The sequence below is a fragment of the Notolepis coatsorum genome, assembly GCF_963971535.1.
Source record: "Notolepis coatsorum genome assembly, chromosome: 10".
NCBI lineage: Eukaryota > Metazoa > Chordata > Actinopteri > Aulopiformes > Paralepididae > Notolepis > Notolepis coatsorum.
This window is the reverse complement of record NC_140174.1, coordinates 16,451,138-16,468,184: the sequence shown is the minus strand read 5'-3', so window position 1 is coordinate 16,468,184 and position 17,047 is coordinate 16,451,138. Positions and strand designations below refer to the sequence as shown.

General features: G+C 48.1%; 2 protein-coding genes across 2 annotated transcripts in view; both read left to right on the top strand.

Annotated features, from left to right (window-relative positions):
- taok2b (TAO kinase 2b) overlaps positions 1-17,047 on the top strand; it is a gene marked incomplete at its 3' end in the record, with an annotated part of 65,716 nt that overhangs the window by 36,329 nt on the left and 12,340 nt on the right. The window contains exons 13-17 of the mRNA XM_084322543.1: positions 501-736; positions 3,126-3,303; positions 6,076-6,204; positions 6,590-6,793; positions 8,708-8,947. Of these exons, the coding sequence (XP_084178669.1) occupies positions 501-736; positions 3,126-3,303; positions 6,076-6,204; positions 6,590-6,793; positions 8,708-8,947 (987 nt within the window). The remainder of the gene's footprint in view (positions 1-500; positions 737-3,125; positions 3,304-6,075; positions 6,205-6,589; positions 6,794-8,707; positions 8,948-17,047) is intronic.
- On the top strand, positions 9,407-13,719 carry LOC311234983 (serine/threonine-protein kinase TAO2-like; the record flags this gene model as incomplete). The annotated part of the gene is made up of 2 exons (XM_084322294.1): positions 9,407-10,734; positions 10,878-13,719. Coding segments are annotated over 2 exons (1,332 nt in total), but the record flags the coding sequence as incomplete, so codon positions are not given.

Genomic DNA, 17,047 nt, shown 5'->3' with positions numbered 1-17,047 from the left:
GCAGCTAGCATCGCTAGGGGAGGCAGCTAGCATCACTATGGGAGGCAGCTAGCATCGCTAGGGGAGGCAGCTAGCATCGCTAGGGGAGGCAGCTAGCATCGCTAGGGGAGGCAGCTAGCATCGCTAGGGGGGTCAGCTAGCATCGCTAGGGGAGGCAGCTAGCATCGCTAGGGGAGGCAGCTAGCATCGCTAGGGGGGTCAGCTAGCATCGCTAGGGGGGTCAGCTAGCATCGCTAGGGGAGGCAGCTAACATCGCTAGGGGGGTCAGCTAGCATCGCTAGGGGAGGCAGCTAACATCGCTAGGGGGGTCAGCTAACATCACTAGGGGACATGAACATGGTACCATCTGCTGAACCACAGTAACATTAGAGTAACATTATCTCCATGGATTACTCAACTCTCTCTCCACCATCTCTCTCCACCATCTCTCTCTCTCTCTCTCTCTCTCCACCATCTCTATCTCTCTCTCTCCACCATCTCTCTCTCTCTCCACCCTCCAGAGCCATGACAACATCTATGACGACCCCTACCAGCCGGAGCTGGACTCCCAGCGGGAGGCCTCGTCCGCGGGGGTTGGGGTTGTGGGAGGTGGCGGAGGAGGAGGAGGTGGGGGAGGAGGAGGGGGCAGGCGCCGGCGTGGCAGAGACCACTTTGCCACCATCAGGACGGCGTCGTTGGTCACCCGGCAGATCCAGGAACACGAGCAGGGCTCCGCCCTCAGGGAGCAGATGACTGGGTGAGGAACCAACACCATGTTAACCAACACCATGTTAACCTGCTTCAACACCATGTTAACCAACACCATGTTAACCTGCTTCAACACCATGTTAACCAACACCATGTTAACCTGCTTCAACACCATGTTAACCTGCTTCAACACCATGTTAACCTGCTTCAACACCATGTTAACCTGCTTCAACACCATGTTAACCTGCTTCAACACCATGTTAACCAACACCATGTTAACCTGCTTCAACACCATGTTAACCAACACCATGTTAACCTGCTTCAACACCATGTTAACCAACACCATGTTAACCTGCTTCAACACCATGTTAACCTGCTTCAACACCATGTTAACCTGCTTCAACACCATGTTAACCAACACCATGTTAACCTACTTCAACACCATGTTAACCTGCTTCAACACCATGTTAAACGGGTGGACCGCCCGCGAGGTCCACCCATATAGGGATTTATCATTGGGAAAATGGATTATCGGCTATTGTAACAATTCTGCCTCATGAACATTGAAAAGCTTTCCATTTTGCACAAAATGAGTTCCCTTCTATCACTAACATTATTGTTTAAGCATTTTTGGTTGAAATAAAATTCTGCGATTTCAATTTTTTTACAATTTAATTGCGAATATTTTCATGTTGAGCTATAGATTGTGTATGAATATGCACAGAAAGGTACACCATGCAAATGTTTATGCTTTATTTGTTTTCAACGAGACTATTTAGAAAGGGGCAATGGGGAAATACATTGCGATTTCAAGATGGTGGACCGGCCGGAAACAGCAATGACGTAACCACTACACCTCCCTATACTGACTATATATAGAAATAGATGTCTTTATAGCAGTATTAAAAAGTAGAGATGAAAATTGATGTTTTTGAATGAAATGGCACCATGACAATTGTATATTTGTTTTAAAATATTTTATATTGCATTGTATTTCACACTGAAAAACGTATACATCAAATATCGTTTGGGCGTATTTTACCCAAGGAGCTCTGGGCCACCAGGAGCTCTGAACCAGCCGGTCGTCTCAGGTACTTCTCGAAGAAGAGACTAATCCATTTTCATGCACCGCTGCTCTGTGATTTGTATTAGTTTATAAAAAAGAATTAAATTGTTTATTAGCAACGCCGAGCTTTCAAACCACCCCGGTTCTGTGTGTGAAACCCTCATGCAACTGTGAGTACCTTTGACATTTCTCTGTGATACATTTAGAATGAACCGTTTGTAAATAACCAGTGCTTCAGGGTGAATGTTCCCACGGCTAGTAAGGTGGAGCAAGTGACTGCTGTATTTTTTTTTTTTTTTTTTTTTTTTTTTTTTTTTTGAGCAAATGTTTTTTTTTTTTTTTCCTTTTTTAACATGAAACTAGACAAACAATACAGTAACAGTAATAATCAATGATAAATCACAGGACAATGACAGAAATAATAATAACAATAATGACAGTCCAGTAATCAAATCAAAATGAATGTAGATTAAAAGACATAAAAATTATAAATACAATACATGTGCTCTTGCTCACTCTTCCTCGCTTTTTCCTTCCCCCCTCCCCCCCCCCCCCCCCCCCCTCAGGACCCCCACTTGGACTATACATCCACTATTTCATTTAGCATCAGAAAATTACACGTTTATATGCTTCCCTTTTATCTTCTCCACCACAGCTACCCAGACTGCTATACTGGCTTCATTAACACCTAAAATTCGTGCAGTGGATATCTCTAGATAAATCACATCGAGATAGGTGAGAATCCATACCTTCCGGCACAATTTATCCGGTTGAATCCAGCGTGACGCTATCAACTTTTTGGCAGCCGTAAGACCGGCCAGAATTAGTCTCTTTACATGTACAGAGGTTGATAACTGAGAAACATCATTCAACAACAATACAGAAGGCAGTGTAGGTATGGTCAGAGATAAAAATTCTGATAATTGAGTGGTTACTTTTTCCCAGAAAATCTTAACAGGAGAAGTGACTGCTGTATTCAAAGCAAGGCGTGCATCAGCAGTCACGAAAGGGGCTAACCCCCCCCCTCTCTCTCTCTCTCCTCCTCCTCAGGTACAAGCGCATGCGGCGGCAGCACCAGGTTCTTCTCCCAGCTAACCCCCCCCCCCCTCTCTCTCTCTCCTCCTCAGGTACAAGCGCATGCGGCGGCAGCACCAGGTTCTTCTCCCAGCTAACCCCCCCCCCCCCCCTCTCTCTCCTCCTCCTCAGGTACAAGCGCATGCGGCAGCAGCACCAGGTTCTTCTCCCAGCTAACCCCCCCCCCCCCCCCCCCCCCCTCTCTCTCCTCCTCCTCAGGTACAAGCGCATGCGGCAGCAGCACCAGGTTCTTCTCCCAGCTAACCCCCCCCCCTCCTCTCTCTCTCCTCCCCCCCAGGTACAAGCGCATGCGGCGGCAGCACCAGAAGCAGCTGATGGGTCTGGAGAACAAGCTGAAGGCAGAGATGGACGAACACCAGCTGAGGCTCGACAAGGAGCTGGAGAACCAGAGGAACAGCTTCTCCGGGGAGGGAGACAAGCTGGGCAAGAAGCACCTGGCCTTCCTGGATAAGGAGGTGAGGAGGGAGGGGGGAGGAGAGAGAGGAGGGAGGAGAGAGGAGGGAGACAAGCTGGGCAAGAAGAACCTGGCCTTCCTGGATAAAGAGGGGGGGGAGGAAGGAGAGAGGAGGGAGACGAGCTGGGCAAGAAGAACCTGGCCTTCCTGGATAAAGAGGGGGGAGAGGGGAGGAAGGAGAGAGGAGGGAGACGAGCTGGGCAAGAAGCACCTGGCCTTCCAGGATAAGGAGGTGAGGAGAGAGGAGAGGGGAGAGGAGGGGGGGAGGAGGGAGGAGGGGGGAGAGAAGGGAGGAGAGAGGAGGGAGACCAGCTGGGCAAGAAGCACCTGGCCTTCCTGGATAAGGAGGTGAGGGGGAGGAGGGTGGGAGGAGAGAGAGGAGGGATGAGAGAGACAAGCTGAGCAAGAAGCACCTGGCAATCCTGGAGGAAGGAGGAGAGAAAGGAAGAGAGGAGGGGAGGGGATAGTCCAGCAGTTTTCCACTGTGTTGCCTAATATATTTTTTTAAATGCTAATTAACTATTAACACTTTCGATGCTGGAGGGCGGCTATGTGGCGTAGTGGGCAAGGCGCTCGCCACGAATGCGGAGATGCTGCGCTCGCCTGTTCGAGCCCAGCGCTCCACATTGCTTTCAGTTTAGCTGGTTGTTCATACTAATACACATTGGCCGTATTAGGGGGTGGGAAACTGATGGGTGGTGATCGGGCGTTGTGGACAGCGACTCCTAGAGGTCGGTTGGTGCGCCTGCGCAGTAGAATCAGGAAGTGTCGGGGGCAGCGTGAGCCTCCCACGCGTTACTCCTCGCCACTGAGAGATCGAGCTGCTCAGGTGAAAAGATGCGACTGCTGTTACCTCAAGTACCGGAGGGGACTTGTGCTATGTATGACTTAGTCCACATTGCAGCCGGCTTGTGGGAGGCAAGAAACAGCGTTCGTGACAGGGGAGGGTTGAATTGGATGATACGAAATTGGGATGGGAGAAAATGTAGAAAATGGGAGAAAAAGTGGATAAAAAAAAAAAAAAACGTTCGATGCTGGCCGTGTTTTCCTTTTTACCCCCTTGAATGCCGCCACCCACTTCAATGTTAGCGTTAAAAACGCATAATCTATGTTTTAAATTATGGCTATGTGTCTAATCTGCCCGTCGCTTATCAATGTCTTGTTTGCAGTCAACATTGTCGAAACGGATTGTTTTTTAATCGGTTCATATCCTTTTTATAGCATTTATCGTTCTCGAAAATTTCCCGGAAAATAGAAAGATTCCCCCATAAACGGCATTTATTGGAATATTCTCGAATACACTAGACACGTTGTCATTTGTCTGCCTATTTATGAATCGTTTTCAAATAAACGCTACATTATCGATAGTATATGTGTACTTATCAGGCCACGTGAGCGGATTGGCGCAGGCGTGAAATCCGCTCTTCGCTCTAGACGGCTTGTTCCGCTCCGCTAATCGCTCATGTTGACCCCGCCCCCAAGTCGCTCACCGCTCACCTTGAATCGAGCGCTCCCCGCTCCACATCGCTCGGCAGATTTTTTATTTTTATTTTTTGGAGCATGGTGTAAATTAGCTCAAACTACAACAGTCTACACCCCCTGGGCCCCTTAACAATTGGTTGTATTGAGCCGTATTGTAATTGTACCCATTCTGCAATGTTAAATAACGTTGTTTATCCATTCACTAGCTCTACTAAGCGATGATAGCTAGCCTAGCCACAATGCTATGGTCGCTGCCATTAACGTTAGCATGTAAGCTAACGACAACAACAATGGCGTCATATACTTTTTCTAACAGGATGTGAGTGACGGTTCACCCTTCTCATTGGTTGAAAATGGCCTTCATGTTTGTACATCGCCATCTGTTGCTTTGGCATTGTACTACATGTATATTACATCAGTGTTAAACCACTGTGACTGACACAGAGTGGATTGGAGCGGAGGAGAACTCTCGCTCCGGACGTCGCGCCGACCCATTTTAAAACCCACTCCTCGTTCACGTCAAAACCGCCCGCTCCGCTCCCCGCGCCGCTCACGTGCACTGGTACTTATGCACGCTATAGAAGCGGGCTGAAAAATCTATTCTCATTTCCTCAACATCACACACATACACACATACGGGACACGCTGTTATCTCAGTGAATACAGCTCTGATTATCCTAAAACTGGTAACATAGACTCCTTACCTTAGATCAGATGTTCTCCAAAAAGATTATTCCAATTCCTGATCGCCATTCCAAATATCCATCGCGTTTATTGATTGATTATTGGCTGCTGTAAATATATATTCCACGCTGCTTTCCAACTCGCGATCACTTCCCTCATCATCAGATCCCTCGCCAGCATAATGGAGCCAGTTGGCTCCCCCCACACAGATCGGCCAGTATAATCGAATGGCCTGCAGTTACACAGGGATAGACGATAGGGGGCGGTATTTTCCCATCTGAGCTCCTAGAGGGTCTGCTGTACCAACGGGAGACTCGGTTGATGAATATGAATTCAGATCACTAATAATTTTTTTTAAAACGACAATTCGCGTCGTCGGCACTCAACGGGGGGCATGATAAGACGACAATACACGCCGCTGGCACTCAAAGTGGTAAGAATATACGGTTAATTTAAAATGACTAACCAGATGCCCTTGAACATTCCTGGTTTGAAGTAGTCATTCACCACCACTGGCTGGTGAGAAGCCAGAGCCCCGTCATCAGACCTGTATGGATGTGAACCTTGTGGTTATTATGAGGCTTGACGTCTGTGTCTGTGTGTCCAGATCAAGGCAGGTGTGACGGAGGAGAAGAAGTTCCAGCAGCACATGTTGGCCCAGCAGAAGAAGGAGCTGAGCAGCCTGCTGGAGTCTCAGAAGAGACAGTATCGCCAGCGTAAAGAGCAGCTCAAAGAGGTAACATCAGACAACCCTGCCTCCATCACGCTCTAACCCTTCCTCCTCTTCTCTGCCTCTGGGTGTCACGCTCTAACCCTTCCTCCTCTTCTCTGCCTCTGGGTGTCACGCTCTAACCCTTCCTCCTCTTCTCTGCCTCTGGGTGTCACGCTCTAACCCTTCCTCCTCTTCTCTGCCTCTGGGTGTCGCGCTCTAACCCTTCCTCCTCTTCTCTGCCTCTGGGTGTCGCGCTCTAACCCTTCCTCCTCTTCTCTGCCTCTGGGTGTCACGCTCTAACCCTTCCTCCTCTTCTCTGCCTCTGGGTGTCACGCTCTAACCCTTCCTCCTCTTCTCTGCCTCTGGGTGTCGCGCTCTAACCCTTCCTCCTCCTCCCACCCCCCTCCAGGAACTGAACGAGAACCAGTCGACCCCCAAGCGGGAGAAGCAGGAGTGGCTGGTGCACCAGAAGGAGTGTCTGCAGCAGCTGCAGGCCGAGGAGGAGGCGGGGCTGCTGAGGAGGCAGAGGCAGTACTACGAGCTGCAGAGTCGCCAGTACAAGAGGAAGATGCTGCTGGCCCGTCACAACCTGGAGCAGGACCTGCTCAGAGAGGTAGGCAGGGTTCACGCAAGGTCCTTGAAGTGCTTAAAGTGCTTGATTTTTGACCAATAAAAAGTCGAGGCCTGGAATTCCTTGAAAACAGCAAAAAAAATTACACTGTGCTTACAAAGTCCTTTTTTCAACCATTCGCATTGAACGTTTTGTTCATCCACGATAAAAATAGTTCTGAATCAAGAAATATAATCTTTTAAATCTAAAGTGTAACTATTTGTCGGAAATTGGTTTTAAGCCATAAATATTGGATCCGATTTCTTTTCAATAAAAAAACAGCATTTAAAAGTGAATTGTATCCTTTTAAAATGAGATAGTGCTTGGAAAAGTGCTTGAAAGTCCTTGAATCTCACTTAGCAATGTCTGTGGGAACCCTGGGTAGGTTACAGTTAGCTAGACCTGCTCAGAGAGGTAGGTTACAGTTAGCTAGACCTGCTCAGAGAGGTAGGTTACAGTTAGATAGACCTGCTCAGAGAGGTAGGTTACAGTTAGATGGACCTGCTCAGAGAGGTAGGTTACAGTTAGATAGACCTGCTCAGAGAGGTAGGTTACAGTTAGATGGACCTGCTCAGAGAGGTAGGTTACAGTTAGATAGACCTGCTCAGAGAGGTAGGTTACAGTTAGATAGACCTGCTCAGAGAGGTAGGTTACAGTTAGATGGACCTGCTCAGAGAGGTAGGTTACAGTTAGATAGACCTGCTCAGAGAGGTAGGTTACAGTTAGATAGACCTGCTCAGAGGTAGGTTACAGTTAGATAGACCTGCTCAGAGGTAGGTTACAGTTAGATAGACCTGCTCAGAGGTAGGTTACAGTTAGATAGACCTGCTCAGAGGTAGGTTACAGTTAGATAGACCTGCTCAGAGGTAGGTTACAGTTAGATAGACCTGCTCAGAGGTAGGTTACAGTTAGATAGACCTGCTCAGAGGTAGGTTACAGTTAGATAGACCTGCTCAGAGGTAGGTTACAGTTAGATAGATCTGCTCAGAGAGGTAGGTTACAGTTAGATAGACCTGCTCAGAGAGGTAGGTTACAGTTAGATAGACCTGCTCAGAGAGGTAGGTTACAGTTAGATAGACCTGCTCAGAGAGGTAGGTTACAGTTAGATAGACCTGCTCAGAGAGGTAGGTTACAGTTAGATAGACCTGCTCAGAGAGGTAGGTTACAGTTAGATAGACCTGCTCAGAGAGGTAGGTTACAGTTAGATAGATCTGCTCAGAGAGGTAGGTTACAGTTAGATAGACCTGCTCAGAGAGGTAGGTTACAGTTAGATAGACCTGCTCAGAGAGGTGGGTTACAGTTAGATAGACCTGCTCAGAGAGGTAGGTTACAGTTAGATAGACCTGCTCAGAGAGGTAGGTTACAGTTAGATAGACCTGCTCAGAGAGGTAGGTTACATACCTACACAATGCTCCAAAACAGTCATAGTGCAGGAAACCAAAACAAGACCTGGGACATGAAAGCAGCTGTTCGGTGCCAGAAACTACACTGCATATCATTTAATAATAAAGGAATCTGATGAGGAAACAGCCCGGCTGGCCGTTAGATTCAAATCTATTGTCATTATACAGCAACAGTACAGTACATACTGGTTTTGCTTTGTCGCAAAAAAAAGATATGTTCTCTCAGCTAACTGCCTGGTAGAAGACTGGTAAGAAATATTACCATCTGTGTGCAAAAAATATGAGAAAAAAAATTTAAAACTAGGAGAAACTATCCTGTGGTTAAAAACACAACCAAATAATTTTAATAGTGACTTCTGGCATCAAGTGAAGCATTAAGTGACAAAAACGTCACTTAGTTTGTAGAAGTGTGTAAGTAAAGCAGTTTTCTTACACCTCCATATCACACTCTCTCCCTCTCCTCTCTCTCCCCCCTCTCCTCTCTCTCCCCCCTCTCCCCCCCCCCCCCCCCCAGGACCTGAACAAGAAGCAGACCCTGAAGGACCTGGAGTGTGCCATGCTGCTGCGGCACCACGAGTCCACCCAGGAGCTGGAGTTCCGGCAGCTGGGCCTGGTGCAGCACACGCGGGCCGAGCTGATCCGCACGCAGCACCAGACGGAGCTCACCAACCAGATGGAGTACAACAAGCGGCGCGAGCAGGAGCTGCGGCAGAAGCACGCCGTGGAAGTGAGGCAGCAGCCCAAGAGCCTGAAAGTGAGTGAGAGCGGCCCCCAGGGAGGAGAGGGCCCCCAGGGAGGAGAGGGCCCCCAGGGGGGAGAGGGCCCCCAGGGGGGAGAGGGCCCCCAGGGGGGAGAGGGCGGGGGGGAGGAGGTGGTAGACAGGACAGAGGGAGGTGAGGAGACGCACTGTGAGGCAGAGGAGGGAGGGGTGGAGGGTACAGAGGAGGTAGGGGAGGAGGGTACAGAGGAGGTAGGGGAGGAGGAGGAGGAGGAGAGGGCGCCGGAGGTCAGGTTGAAGGAGGAGGCGGACGAGGGAGGCGGCGAGTCGAAGGTGAACGTTGGCGAAGAGACTGCGGGGGAGGAGAGAGAGGAGGAGGAGGAGTGGAAGACAGGAAAGGGGGAGGAGGAGGAGTGGAAGACAGTGGAGGGGGAGGTGGAGGAGTGGAAGACAGTGGAGGGGGAGGTGGAGGAGTGGAAGACAGTGGAGGGGGAGGTGGAGGAGTGGAAGACAGGAGAGGGGGAGGCGGAGGGGGAGGGGGTCCTGTGGGAGGACGACGAGGATGATGAGGCCAGATACAGGCTGGACACGGACGACGAGGAGGAGGACGACGAGGATGAGGGCAGGGGCGTGGCCGACGGCTGTCCGTCAGACCTCTACTCCGCCGCCCCCTCGCTGGAGACGAGGCGCCGCCTGCGCCGCGTGGACCAGCTCTCCGAGTTCTACTTCCCAGAAGCCCTGGAGGAGCTGGAGCCCACGCCCCCCGTCTCCCCCCCTCCCTCCCCGGCCCCCGTCTCCCAGACCTCCCTGCCCTCCCTCCTCTCCCACGCCATCTGCCTGCTCCTCGCGCTCTCCGCCGCCACGCAGCCCTGCAACCTCACCTTCCTGCTGCTCTGCGTCTTCCTGCTCTCCCTGCGCCGCTCCGCCACGCCGCTCCCCTCGCTGGCCTCCCTGCTCCTCTCCGCCGAGCTCGCCCTGCTGGCGCTCTTCTTCTCCTACCTGCTGCTGCGCTCCTGCTGCTCCCTGGCGCTCTCCTCCTTCCTGTGGCTGAGCCTGTGGGCGTGCGGCCTGTTCAGCCTGGGCCTGTCGCTGAGCCTGGGGCTCTACTACGTGCCCGTGGTGCTGGTGTCGGCCTCCCTGCTCAGCTCGCCCTCCCTCTTCCTCTCCCTCTACCTGCTGGTGGTGCTGGTGGTGCGTCCCGCCCGCCTCTTCCTGCAGAACGCGCCGCGCCGCCTCAACCGCCTCTGCATGCGCTTCCTGTTCCGCCTGCCCCGCCCCCTCTTCGCCGTGGCCCAGTCGCTCCTGGGGGGCGTGGCGGAGCGCAACCTCTACGACATGTTCCCCAAGGCCGGGCGCAACTGGGGCGTGCGGCGCTCCAAGATCCCCGTGCTGCTGAAGAGCCTGCCGGGGGCGGAGCGCCAGGCCCGGTGGGGGGGGGGTCCCCGCTCTGCGCTGGCCACCTGCCTGCGGTGGGTCCGCCGCTTCCTCCGGCGCCCCGTCGGCCTCCTGGCGGACCTGGCCAACGCCGTGGTGCTGAGGCTGGCCGGCCGGGTCCTGGCGGAGCTGCCCCAGAGCTGCCTGCTCAGGCTGCGCGACCTGGGCCTGCTGCGGACGGAGAAGCCCAGCCGGCTGCCCCTGCTGCTGCCCCGCGCCGTCCGGGAACACCGGCTGCGGGAGAGGAGGAGCCGGGAGAAGGAGAGGCGGAGGAGGGAGGAGCGCGGGCGCAGCAGCAGCTGCCTCTTCCGGGAGGAGGGGCGGTGGGAGTGCGGACTGAGGCGCTCGGCGTTGGGGAGGGTCTTCAGGGGGAAGGTCCGACCGTGGAGGTAGTGAGAGGAGGGTAGTGAGAGGAGGGTAGTGAGAGGCAAGGTCCGACCGTGGAGGTAGTGAGAGGAGGGTAGTGAGAGGCAAGGTCCGACCGTGGAGATAGTGAGAGGAGGGTCGTCAGGGGGAAGGTCCGACCGTGGAGGTAGTGAGAGGAGGGTCTTCAGGGGGAAGGTCCGACCGTGGAGGTAGTGAGAGGAGGGTCTTCAGGGGGAAGGTCCGACCGTGGAGATGGTGAGAGGAGGTGGTCAGCTAGTGAGAGCGTCAGGAGGCAGACAGGAAGTAGTGCTGGTGGTGCCCGTGTGTCTGTCTGCCATCTTCCATCGCCCCCCCCCCCCCCCCCCCCCTGCATTCTGTGTCGTCTTCTTGATTTGGGCCCATGTTTTTATTTTATAATTTTGTTTTATAATTGCTGGTGTGGTTTTGAGGTCCATGGTGGAAGCCTCCCTGAGATAAACCGTGAACACAACCGCTACTTAGAACTTATCCCAATTGGCCGAACTGTGATTGGCCGCCAGGACGTTCAAACGAGCCACGCTTGTTGCGTCAGCGGATGCTCATTGGCTGCTGGAGCACCGCCAGGCCTGAGCTCCGCCCCCCACCACCGTCATTTTGTTTTCTTCTCACTATAGTGCTTTTTGTAAAAGTTTTGTTCTCGTGTTCTTTATTTGATTATTTTGCTCTTAATTTGTAAGACGAATATCTCTATGGTTATTGTGAAGACTATTTTTATTTTTATTTTATTTTTTGCAATCTGTTGTGTTTTTGTTGGGGAGTCTTATGGTTTCATAAAGTCTTCTCTGTAGCACTGTTTGTCCCAGTGCTGCTGATACCGGTCCTGGTACCGGTGCTGATTTGATACCAGCGGCCACACAAACCAACCTTTTAGTGTTTCTGTTCCAAACCGATCATGTGACGTCTATGATGTCACGCCAAGAGGCTGTTTGATAGTTGAATACTGTGAAGAAGATACCAGACTAAAATAACCCCTGAACACTAGTTACTAATCACTGAAAAGAGTGCAATAATAATAAACAGCCGCGGAGAGCGTCGGGAGGCCGCTAAGACGCGATGAAGTTATCCGGCGGTCGGATCAGGGTCCAGCCGCGTACCGACTCTTCTGACGGGGTCTGGTTCTGTTGAAACTGGAAAGGGTTTAGTTGAAGGCCTTAAACATTGACAATGAAGGAAGGGGCCTGTGTAAGCCATACCGACGTCTGCTATGTAAAGGGGGATTAAAGCGTTGCCTAAACATACCCCCCCCCCCCCCCCCCCAAATATTAAGTATCGAGGCCTCACAGGAGAGCTGTTAAAACGGTTAGTTATTTTTCAGCTTCTAGTTAGCTACTACTTTTTTTTATTGCGCTTTATGCAATACTCGTTAAGATTTACCATGTAAACATGTTTTTCTATTATCAGTGAATATACAGCAGTTATCTGCTTAGTAAACTGTTTTTGGAAGAGCGTTGATGCTCTTAAATATAGTGAAATACGATTATCTCTATATTCTTAAAAGATTAAAATACCACTTTTGTAGTGTAGACTTGTACCATGTAACGGTATAATAATAAAAATATATTTTATTTGAATATTTTCAATATGAACGTTTTAATATATCTGAAGCCATATAGACAATCTTTTGGGACACGCAATTCTAAATTAAAACCCCAAAGATTGATGAAACTACTGAATGTGAAAGATAGAATTTAGACTTCCACACATGTTCTTCAAAGAGACTTATCAAAGAGAAAGCAGCCTATCTCAAAGGGTTGGACCAAAAATATATAAAAGGATTTTAGAAGTATTTCTAGTTATGGCTATAAAGTACGTAGATGTACTTGTAATTCTAATTAGTGAAGCATATGAACCAAAATGTATTGATGCACATTTAAGTCATTTTAAACTAAATGGTTTAAGAATATGATGGAAATTGTCCGTTTGGACGACAAATATGCAATGAGAAATTATTTTGAAGGAAGGCTTGGTAAAGTGGAAATAAAATATATCTTAAGTGTAGGAAAAGCAGAGAAGACACCAGGTTGACCAGAGAGTAGTGTCCTGCACACAACAGAACGACTTAAAGGAACACGCAACATGGGAAATGGCCTCACCGCCTTCTCCAGAGTCAGACAAGAAGATGGATACCAATCTCCTCAGTAGAAACCTATCCAGCTTAGCACAAATGAATGGAAGTGGATAAGGATGACTAGCCTAGCTCAACACGCTAGCTTGCTGCCCCATAGATTTCTACTGAACGCACACAGAGGAAACTATGTATCATCTTCCCGTACTGTTGGCGTGTTCCTTAAGTTCTAGAGAGGAGAGATATCGTTCAAAGAGAGAGAGAGAAGCGAGAGATACCATTCAAAGAGAGAGAGGAGGGAGATATCATTCAAAGAGAGAGAGGAGAGATGTCATTCAAAGAGAGGAGAGATATTCAAAGAGAGGAGAGATATCATTCAAAGAGAGGAGAGATATCATTCAAAGAGAGGAGAGATATCATTCAAAGAGAGGAGAGATATCATTCAAAGAGAGAGAAGAGAGATATTCAAAGAGAGGAGAGATATCATTCAAAGAGAGGAGATATATCATTCTACTGTACCCCGGCTTTAAGAATAACGTATTTTTAAAACGACAACAACAAAAAACCACATAGTTTAGTTTGAATGTAATTTATATATTGTTTATTTGTTGTTGTTCCAATATGTTTTCTTGTTTGTTTACATCTTTGTGTTCTACGTTCATGTGTCGTTTGTTGAGTTTCCACAGAGTTTTTATCACCTCAAGTTTTTTATATGAATATTTAATATGCAGTATTTCTAAGGATCGTACTGCATTCTGTTTTGGCAGCCATTTTGTTAGCATTTCATCCTTGTGTTTGAGAGCTCACAGTGTGTCACTCTGCAGGGTTAACCCCTCACAAGTATAGAAACAAATAAAACATTTTGTCATACTTTTTTTTTCTCCACGCAAACAAATAAATTATTTTGTGTTGAAATCATCGTCTTGTTTGTTTTTTTATGATTTAAGTTTCCATTTATTTCCCTGTGTTGTCATTTCCTTGTTTAATCTTATTTTAATCAAAAGTTTACTTTACTTTTTCATATTAGTTGAAGTTCTCATTTCCCTCTGTCTCATCGCAATACATTCTTGTCATCCCTTGTCGTACATCCATCCACCCACCCTTTAGGGCTGTACTGAATGAATTTTTTTTACATTTGAAGCTTCGATTGAAGTATTCGAACGAAGCTTCGAATGTCTGTCGTCATATTTTATGACTTAATCCAATTTTTTTTATAATATCCTCAAACTAAATCCTCAATTTGAGTGATTAATCTGATTAAATTAGTATTTTTTTTATTAAATCAACTTTCTTTAATGAATATTATATAACTCATCAGTTTCGTCAACATAAATAATCAAATAAGGGCACGGTTGGTACGAAAGTGATGGTGACGTCTTGATGGAGCGCTGAGGGCCAAGCGGATGCAGATAGGCTACATTTATGATAAATGTTTTATAAAAATGTGTATGACTAGTCATGTACTATAATAGTATAATACTTTAATATTAGTGTAGCCTAATCTTTATCTGCAACTGTGAAGAAAAACCCCATTGGTTTAAACAATGATTAGACGCATACAAAATATATATATATAAAAAAATTATAAAGAATTCAAATGTTGATTTAGAATTCGAATGTCAACATTATGAACGAAGCTTCGAACTATTCGGTACATCCACCCACCCTTACCGTACATCCATCCACATCTACCCTTACCGTACATCCCATCCATCCATACACCCTTACTGTACATCCACACTTACCGTTCATCCACCAACACTTAAGCCAGCAGTTGGTTACGTTGCATAGTATGTTTTAGTTATGATTTCAGGTGTAGACTGTTAGAAGGGGTGTTATGTGAGCTACAGTTAGGGCTAAAAAAGAGGCTATGCCTAATATAGATGTCTGCCTTAAATACTTTGAATCCATCATGAGGTCAAATGGAACTCTGCTCACTCTTAAGAAGTCCTTCATGTTGTGTCTGTGGTCTAATGTGCAAATCTATCAACCAGAACCCTGTGACCCGAGTTAGTCCCAGATCTGACATGTTGTCCACTTCACATGTCCACACGTCCCCATACGGTCCTCGACCCAGTTATACCGTCCTAGACCCACTTATACCGTCCTCGACCCAGTTATACAGTCCTCGACCCAGTTATACCGTCCTCCACCCTGTTATATCGTCCTCCACCCAGTCATACCGTCCTCCACCCAGTTATACCGTCCTCCACCCAGTCATACCGTCCTCCACCCAGTTATACCGTCCTCCACCCAGTTATACCGTCCTCCACCCAGTTATACCGTCCTCCACCCAGTTATACCGTCCTCCACCCAGTTATACCGTCATCCACCCAGTTATACCGTCCTCCACCCAGTTATACCGTCCTCCACCCAGTTATACCGTCCTCCACCCAGTTATACCGTCCTCCACCCACTTATACCGTCCTCCACCCACTTATACCGTCCTCCACCCAGTTATACCGTCCTCCACCCAGTTATACCGTCCTCCACCCACTTATACCGTCCTCCACCCACTTATACCGTCCTCCACCCAGTTATACCGTCCTCCACCCAGTTATACCGTCCTCCACCCAGTTATACCGTCCTCCACCCACTTATACCGTCCTCCACCCAGTTATACCGTCCTCCACCCAGTTATACCGTCCTCCACCCATCCTCCACCCAGTTATACCGTCCTCCACCCAGTTATACCGTCCTCCACCCAGTCATACCGTCCTCCACCCAGTTATACCGTCCTCCACCCAGTTATACCGTCCTCCACCCAGTTATACCGTCCTCCACCCAGTTATACCGTCCTCCACCCAGTTATACCGTCCTCCACCCAGTTATACCGTCCTCCACCCAGTCATACCGTCCTCGACCGGAAGAACAACTTGTATCAATTCTTAAATCGATTTTTTTTAATCCATTTAAATGTGAATACAGGTCATTTGCATAATTATACATAATAATTATATCAACTGCCTGAGGACCCGTCTTGCACTGCAGGGATTTTAAAACGAGCCCTTCCGTCTTGATCTGCCGTGTCACAGGGTCCATGTCCTCATGTCCTCACAGGGACCAGGAAACATCTGCTCCACAAGTAGACTACGCTGTGAGGTTAAAGGGACATTTCACCAAAAAACTATGCAGATTTATTTTGCACATAATCTCTTGCACATCCAAAAACTCTGTTGTAAATGGGAATGATGTTGAATATGGCCACCAGTGATGTCATCTGGGACATTGAATATGGCCACCAGTGATGTCATCTGGGACATTGAATATGGCCACCAGTGATGTCATCTGGGACATTGAATATGGCCACCAGCCATGTCATTTGGGACATTGAATATTTGTGTTGTGTTGATTCCAGCTCCATGGAATGATGCAGATGGGGGGGGAAAAATCAACAAGGATTTAATGTCCCCGGTGACATCACTGGTGGCCACATTCAAACTCATTTACTCTCAATAACTGTCAAACTAAATGAATGTGTGCAAAACTGTTCAGTGTTTATGGATGTGTGTGAGATGTGCAAAATAAATCTGCATTGTTTTTTTTGATGGAGTGGCCCTTTTTAAAAATGAACGGTACTCATGAGGCGTCTCTCTGATCATGACTTTCATGATACAAGATACTTTAATGCCACACAACTATGGTTGGTGGTAATCATTTGCGGTACGGCATGTTATTTAAGCACTGGGACATCAACATTGAACATCAAATCCCCACAATAAATACATACAGGACAGTCGCATATAACGAGTGTCGGTTAGTGACGCCTGCTGAAGGTGTTTGACCAGCTTTAATACAAACCAGCAGGCCTTCCAGTACATCCAGAAATACACTCGCATCAAGTCGTGTGGTTTTCTGATATATTCAGATTTCAAGAGGTTTATTTTTTTCACATACATACACAGGACGTATAGTGAAATGAAGGTGGCCATGCCCGCCTTGATTGTGCAAAAAATACAAATAATAATAGAATAGACATGATAAAAAGTACTGAGATACAATACAATGCTAAGCTTACGAATTAAAAGGTAATGGTTCCTATATACACTACTATACAATATCCTCTACAATATACAGTTATACTATGTATACTAAACTATCCTAGCTATACTAACTACTATACAAAAACATACAGTTGTGTATTTCCTTTTTTTTAAGCATATATTAGCATGTTAGCGATGCTAGAAGAGGCTGACAGGGTTTTTCATAATATCTCTGAGGCAGCACCTTAA